General features: G+C 40.8%; 1 protein-coding gene and 1 pseudogene across 1 annotated transcript in view; both read left to right on the top strand.

Moving 5' to 3' along the window:
* The first annotated feature begins 3,120 nt into the window (after nt 1-3,120).
* Nucleotides 3,121-8,293, top strand: part of PAXBP1 (PAX3 and PAX7 binding protein 1) — a 31,106-nt gene continuing 25,933 nt past the window's right edge. Inside the window, exons 1-2 of the mRNA XM_039857704.1 lie at nt 3,121-3,628; nt 5,067-5,195. Of these exons, the coding sequence (XP_039713638.1) occupies nt 3,286-3,628; nt 5,067-5,195 (472 nt within the window). The 5' untranslated portion in view covers nt 3,121-3,285. The remainder of the gene's footprint in view (nt 3,629-5,066; nt 5,196-8,293) is intronic.
* Nucleotides 6,869-6,987, top strand: LOC120599232 (uncharacterized; annotated as a pseudogene).

Below are 8,293 nucleotides of genomic sequence, written 5' to 3'. Positions count from 1 at the left end.
TCTGTACATGTAACTAGCCCTTCAGTCCTCTTCTCACTATAGGAGGCAGTTCCCAGAGGTGGAGTGGGGGGTATCAATTACTACTTTAAATCTAATCGACGAGAATCTATAACAAATGTATTTTGATTATGTTTTGGGATAAAGTGATGCAAGCTGTAGAAAATGTTAATTTACATCAACATAGGGTAAAACATTTATTACTAATCAAAGAAACAGATATTATCTAGCACAGTTCGGTCAACTAATTATATTGCCTATTGTGTGTCAGGCCCTATTGCAAGTACTTTGAGGACAGCAGTGAACAAAACAAAATCTCTTCCTCCATGAAGCTTACATTTTACTTTAAGTTAATGCAGAACTGCCTTCAGCAAGGCAAGGTTTTAAATTTTTTAATTAAATAATTTATTCGGCTCTTTTCCAGAATAGAATTCTTGAGTTGTAGTTTTAGAAATGAAAAATTCCTAGATCAGGGATTCCTAGACTATCAGATTTTGCCTGTCAAAAATTTTTTTTAGATAAATTGGGTAAGACTCATAGCTTTCACTATTTTTTAGTTTGCCAAATAAGGGTATAAAAACAAACACACTATCACCATTATGTCATAGAAGAAAAGAGATTTTAGTATCTTAACATGGAACGAGAAAGACAATCACAGAATAAAGGACTATTTTTTCCCCCCAAGTAAGGACTTCTGGCTACTCTACACGAACTGTCCCTAATCTTATCATTTCGCAGCTGACTAGGGAAAACTTTTCACAGGTTCACAGACCTGAATTTGGTAACCACTGTTCCAGACTACGGAGTCTAATACTGAGTAGGTAAACAAAACAAAACCGGTTTGCCTATGTATGAATTTATGGGTCAGTTATTCCACGTAAAGTCACAATTTGGTGAAAAACCTATTCAGAATTATCGCTTGGAAAGATGACTTTTAAAAACAAACTGAATTAACTTATTGGCACAAACAAAATGGTTGATATAACAGTTCTATGTAAGCAATCTTTGCCTTTCTGGAATACTAAAGACACTCCAGTATGAAATAGTGATGACATACTATATTCAATAAACAAACCAGTTTAATACTTACAGCATGTTAAAACAGCAAGTGTTTTATAAAATAATTAACTTCTGATAATAAACTGCTGACAGGCAATTAAAGCAGCTATTCAGTGTCAGGAATTTAATCTCCACAATGTCTAAAACCACCGGAAAAACCTTTGGCTTGCTTGAGCATCAAGATAACTTTTAAGTGTTTAACTTTGCCCTTTAATTATCTGAATAGGTAGACTGTCAAAGATAAAAATACATTTGTTGTCTTTCAATACCTTGGCTCACTTTAAAATACAAGTGTTCTCCCCTCTGCCCATATTCAAACAACAATTTTATAGTGAAAGATCTTTTTGAAGTTTTAGGTCAAGATATTAACATATTCTGTTCTCGATCTATCTTTGTTACCTCTACTCGATGTTATTGCTTATCTGTCTCTTGGCTCAGGTGTCTGGAGGCTGACCAGGCAGAATTTGAATCTTTCGTGATGGCGAACTGGAGTTCAATTCACCTATGAAACACTCTGTTGGAATCAGAACTTAAATCAATGCTGAACAGTCAGAATATAAGAACTTAAATTAATTCAAATAGAATGGAAGCCAAATGTTATTAACTTTTCCTATTAATTGGAAGAAAATGTTACAGAGGATGCACTTAGTCTAGGTCATCTTCCAGTTTCCCAAAGTGAGTCCTGGTGGACAGATCTCAAATCCAGTCAAAGAAAACCAGAGAAAAGAGGCAGGTTTGTATGACATAGAAATTCCTAGTGGGCTTGGGATTGCCTGCTTCAACTTGGAAATTATATCGCAAGTGAAATTTTGACAGGATGGCGAAAGCAAATAGGCACTCTTTGCTCAAAGAGGATTTTAGATTAGCAAAATTACAAATGAACACATTTGGATCTAGAAATTCCAAATCCAGTTCACCCTACAGATGTGAGCATTTTTTGAAGCTTTTATTCCAGCATTATTATACCAAGACTGGAAATAAGCTTAATGTCAATTTTTATGGGACTGGTTATATAAATTGTGGTACACTGCAACAATGGATCACTTTGCAGCTGAGTAAAAGAAGAGACAATGATTTATGTACAGATATGAACTGAGCTCCAATTTATGCTAGACAAAAAATGGACTGTTTACACACTGTGTAAAAAAAGTAATTCATAAAAATATACGTATTTGCTTTATGTTCATAGAATATCTCTGGAGAGTCATGAGAAACTTTTAATATTGTCCCTGAACTGGAAGACTTTTAACTAACATGGGTGGGCTTTTTCAGTAGATGAATGCCCTTTGTTATCTTTTGAATGTTGAGACATGAAAATTAATTCACATATACACGCACACGCGAAGGAAAAGGCCCCAAACCCAAGCTGGTGACATAACGGGAAAGCCTGTGAGTTCAACTTAAGTCACGTACCCTGTTCAGGTCTTGTCAGTTAAGACTGTTACCTTTGTGACGCAATTCAAATGTGTCACAACCATCCTCACCTCCAAGTCGATTTTCCTTCCGTTTGTTTCCGAAATTGGCCGTTTCAGAACTGCTAGCAAACTTGGCATTCTTTCGAAAACACTAAAACACTTTTGCTCTCGTAATAGAAAGAAGGGGGCTCATATATCAGCCAGGTAACATCTATCATAAATGAAATTCAATGTTTTTGAACGTGCTCTGTAGCTGTAAAGCTGTGGAAATACGGAGTATTACTCAATAGTTAGTGATAATTACCATTTCACACCTCAATTCACAGTTCGGAGATCATCTCAGTACCTGGACCCCACTTTCCCTTACCAAAGCCAGATTTTCCTTCTGTCTCCTCCCCCTCCTCTATTTGTCCCTCCCAGCCAGTGGCGGGAGGTCTCCTCGCGTGACTGCCCCGCTTAAGTGCGGAAGACGCACTGCAGCACAGTTCGCTGAAGAACGACGGAGCTTACTCTTTCCTCTCATCTCTATGATCCTCTTTGTGACCCATTGGATAGCACTGGAGTCACAGAGTTTCGTCCCAATAGTCCTCCACGCCGAAAGAGGACAGTGCAAAAACCTGACGTTCTCGCGAGAGGCGCGGAGTTCTCTTCAAGGAGTGAGAGCGTGAGCGCATGCGTGCTCCGCGCGCGTGGTAGCGCGAGGGAAGACAGGACCCGGCGGGAGCTTGGGAGAGCGCGCGTGCGCCGTCGCGAGCTCGGCGCTGCCGGGCAGCCGTGTGGGAGCGGGTGTGAGACCGCCGTGCGGGCCGCGGGAATGTTCCGAAAGGCCCGGCGAGTGAACGTGCGCAAGCGGAATGACTCGGAGGAGGAGGAGCGAGAGCGCGATGAGGAGCAGGAGCCGCCGCCGTTGTTGCCGCCGCCCGGCACTGGAGAAGAGCCGGGCCCCGGCGGCAGCGACAGGGCCCCCGGGGGAGAGTCGCTACTGGGCCCCGGGCTGCCACCGCCTTCTGCACTGACCCCAGGGCCCGGGGCCGAGGCCGGGAGCTGCTTCCCGGGCGGCGCGGAACCTGGCAACGGGCTGAAGCAGCGCAAGAGGCCGCGCGAGAACAAAGAAGTGCCCCGGGCCAGCCTGCTCAGCTTCCAGGACGAGGAGGAAGGTAACCACCGCACTTCGGGATCCTAGATCCCGGCATCCCTACCCCAGCCCCACGCCCGGGGTCTCCGTGTTCCTGGGACGCCCAGCCTCCGTATCCTGAATCCCCTCTGTGCCCGACCTGCTGCACATCTTTCCCCGCCTCCGGCCTTCTGCTGCGGCAGGCGACGCGTTCCCGCGCCGCCACCAGCCTTTTCTTAACCGCCTCCTCCTCCTCATCGTCCTGTGCATTTTCTACTACGAGGGGCCAGAGCTCAGATCGAGTTTTTCAAATTCGATATCCCCTGTCGTGCCTCTTTTCTGGCGGGTGTGTTAGAGGAACAACCTGAGTTGGGTCCCCTGACTTATCTGATCCTTCTGCAGGTCATGGTGCCCACGTCTCCTGGGTGCTTTGTGGGGACATCCTTGACCGGAAGGCGGGTTTGTAAGGAGGAACAGTCCTATGTCTGGAACAGAGTCCAGGAGTTGAAGCTTTGATTCAGAATGACCTTGGGCCAGTCCCTTGCATACGCCGAACCTAAGTTTCTCCGTAAAAATAAATAGGAGTACAGAAATCCGGCCTTCCTCGCATCGACTTTTGGACAATGAAGCGAGACAGTGTAATAGGAATTCAAGGCAGTTTATCCAGTCAGGTGTGAAAGAGGCCAGGCAGTAGTGGGTTTAGATTTCCGATTGTAAATGAGCCTTAAATATTTTCACTTTCTGACCAGTCGATTGTGTGTTTATATAGCCCAGTTAAGTCTGTGTTATAAAATACGAAAGAAAGACTTTTGGACATCTCTTTTGCGTCTTGATGTGAGATGCTTTTGTTTCCAGTAAGGTAGACAGTTTCTCTTTTATCTGTTATTTTTTATTCTAAGTTTGAGAGGACTACCGCCAGATTTTTGTTTTTGACGATGCAAGGACCATTTGGTAAAGTGTTTGACTTTAAGTTTTTTAAATCAAAGGTAATGAATACATCATCACAAGTTATTTTTGAAAAGTGTTTTCGCAGCTTATTCTTGCAATAACATTATGTCAGTTTGTGATGGATAAAGAGTTACTAAAAATTGACAGCTCTGTTAGTCAGCACCTTTTGATTTTGGATATTTTGTTTCAGATATCATAGTAATTTGGTTATTAAGTGCTTTATCAATGATTTTTTCTCTCCTGAAATAGGCGATTTAAGGAAGATAATAGGAAAAAGGAAAATTTTGTGTAGTTTATATATGTTAGACCTTTAAAAAAAATTCTCAAATTCACATTATTCCAGATTAATTTATGAAGTTAACTTCAGTTTTTGGAATCTATGACAGACTTCAAATAACTTCGAATTATGTAATGATTTGGGGTGTATGAGTATATATTTGGAAGAATTCAAAAAGCACATAAAATGTAAAAGTTAAAAGGGAATATATTGTCTGAAAATTGATGCTACAGACTTCATTTAATTTTTTTTTAAGAAAATGAAGAAGTTTTTAAAGTGAAGAAATCAAGTTATAGCAAAAAGATTGTAAAATTACTTAAGAAAGAATATAAAGAAGATCTTGAAAAATCAAAGATTAAGACAGACGTCAACTCATCAGCTGACAGTAAGTACCAAATTAAAATGGTTCTTTTGAAATGAATACATGAAAGCACTCAGGGATTGAACGGATTTGCTGTAAAGTATACACTGTGAATTCTTTCAGGTGACTGTCATTGTCAAGGGGCCAAATTCTGTGGCAATACGGTTCTATTTAATTCTAACAGAACTGCATTGTAAATGCATTTTTTGAAAAGACAGACACTTCACCCCTGGAATATTTCTACTGCAATGATGAAATCCTCTCCTAATTTCCTGCTAGTCAGACTGCTGGTGAACAGAGAAAGGTTTCCTATTTAAACCTGAGACACAAGTTTATTCCTGTTTGAGGGAGTACTGTGCATATTCCTATACTTATATTTTATAAAGACAGGTTTTCATTTTCTTTGGTGATATTTCTACAGTTGGTTTAATTCTTAGAGAACTTTTACGAATGCCCTAAGTTTAATGTTGATACTTCCACTCCACAGCCTTATCACATATGTGGATGAAGACTCCTCAGTGTGAGGCACCTGCCTACATTGTACAGATATCTTTCCTGTTCTCACATCTAAGTTAAAATATTTAAGCAGTTATTTGTCTTTAGGAAAGTAGATCCACTATAATATGCGATGGTCTGAGTTATTCTCATGCAAATGCCCTAGGGAAATCTTTTTATTTTTATGGACTTAAGGATAGAACTGTTATTTCCATTTGTCAGCTACAGGCTTAATGTGGAAAAGTATGTTATTATATCTCAAACTTAAAATCTAATTTTGGAGACAGCACTTAAATGTGGTCCAAGTAATTGGATCCAGTGTTTAGCAAAATGTCCAATGAATTGTTTCAAGGGTAAGTACATTTTTTTTTTAAGAGATGGAGCAAAGAATGGTTCACAGACAAAGTGCAATTTAAAGCTGGAGCTTTGATAATTTGAATTCCAAAAGGTAGAAGAGGGAAAATATAGTGTTATCATTAAAGATTAATGTGACTAAGGCTGTTTTGGAAAAGAACAAGTATACCTCACATGACAAAGTAGATGATTTGTGGAGGAAGTAGAAGTTTAGGGAGAAAGATACACTGTCGACAGATTGTGAAGGATGTTTAGTATCCAGTAAGGGGTTTATAGTTGCTTTGTTCATTGGCTTGCCAAGATGGTGACATGATAAATGCCTTTTGAAACCTTAACCCGGTATTAGCACAGATTGGCATAAGGAGAGATTGGAGACATAAAGCACTTTAAACGCAGGGGTCAGCTTTGATCCCTTACTGGTGGGTTTAAAAAGGTCTAGCAAGACAGGCTTTTCCTGTCTTCATGGGAAATTGTGGATGAGTTAAAAATGTTTGCTGTGGGTATGGGAGAAGAAATGAAAAGAAAGGATTATTTGAGAAATGTTCCAAGAGAAGAATCAGTAGGCTTCATGTATGCTTTAGCTATTGGATTTAAAAGAAATGGTTAAATTTGAGCTTTCATGCCAGGGTGACTGAGAGAATAATTATGTATATATAGAAATAGAGGAGGTGGGTGGGAGGAGGAATATTTTTAGGGAAACCGATTATCTTAGAGTCTAGGAAACTGCTTCATTTTTCCCAAATCTCTTGAAAATCAACCATGTATGATGAAATAGTACAGGAAAGGTCAGGAAAAGTGAGACCTGAGAAAGGACCATTTACTCTAGTGGGTTTCGACATTAAAGTAGGGTCTGCGGCCATGCCACCCTGAATAAGCCCAATTCCGTCTGATCTCAGAAGCTAAGCAGGGTTGGGCCTGGTTAGTACTTGGATGGGAGACCACCTAGGAAGACCGGGTGCTGTAGGCATAAAAATATGAGATTGTAAGCTGACAAGGTCCTTGCATTCTATGAGATCAACCAAGGGTTGCCTCGCCTAAAAAGAAAGAAAGAAAGAAAGAAATTAAAGTAGGTATGAGGTTTACAATGCCATCGTCGTGACTTCTTCCATTGTTCCACTTTCACAAAGCTCTCACCAGATAACTCAGTTAACGTCCTCCCCAGAAGTGAAACCTTCATATTATAGATTGTCATTATTATCCCTGAAATAATGGTGCCGTGGAGCTCTTCAATAATAGACTCACAAACCCGAACTCTTCCTACCCCGATCCTCCTTAGATGTGTAGAGATGCATTAATTTCAAAACGAGGGTAGCATTGACTTGGAAACCTATTTTTTTGATATTCCTAAAATAATGAGTTCACTTTTAAACTTGAATTTGAGTGGAATAGCCAATGAACAGTTGGAGATGTAGATTTAGGTATGGTGCTTTTTGAGATAATATTAAAACCAAAAGTAAATGGCATTGAGGGAGCAGCAAAAATGAAAAATTCTTGAGGACCAAGGACTTCTACCTGTAATAAGCATACATGGAGAAAAGAGGATTTTCCAAAGAGCTATAAGAATCATAAAGGCTAAAGGAAAAAAGACAGGACAGTTTCAAGATGAGGATGGGTAGGTTGTATGAAATAGTTCCAGAAAGGTCAGGAAAAGTAAAGACAAAGGAAGGGCTTTTGGCAGGGTTGCTGTGTTTTGCTGGAGGAAGGCATCTGGCAAAAGAGATTCATCCACTAGGCAAGCTGTGTCTCCTTGGAAGAAGGAACATCTCTTGCTGATTTGCTCAATGATACCGTAAGAATTAGCTGTGGCTGCAGCCATGAGGTTAGTTAGTGAACTTGAAATGGGAGAACACAAAAGCCATTTGCCGGGGTTGAGATGTGTGTGCAAGTTGTTGAGGAAGTAGAAGGCAACAGGTCCACACTGCTTCTTCGGGAAGTTTGGCAGAGAGAAGTAGAGCAGGGGTCCCTACCTCCCGGGCTGTGGACCAGTACCTGTCAGTGGCCTGTTAGGAACCAGGCTGCATGGCAGGCAAGGGAGTGAAGCTTCATCTGTATTTACAGCTGCTCCCAGTGCTAGCATCACCATCTCAACTCTATCTCATATTGGATATCTCAGAGGAGTACTGGTCCCTAGCGCCAAAATGTTGGGGACTGCTAAAGTAGAGGATGATAGCTAGAGAGGCCATTGGGATCAAGTAGAAGTGCTTTTGATAAAGAGAAGCCTACATCTCTGAAGACTGAAGGAGAGGGAGAGCCTAATCAAGATAATGAGAATA

This window comes from Pteropus medius, unplaced genomic scaffold, assembly GCF_902729225.1.
Source record: "Pteropus medius unplaced genomic scaffold, Ma_sr-lr_union100, whole genome shotgun sequence".
Taxonomy (NCBI): Eukaryota; Metazoa; Chordata; class Mammalia; order Chiroptera; family Pteropodidae; genus Pteropus; species Pteropus medius.
The sequence above is the reverse complement of the archived record's forward strand: the minus strand, read 5'-3'. Positions and strand labels throughout refer to the sequence as shown.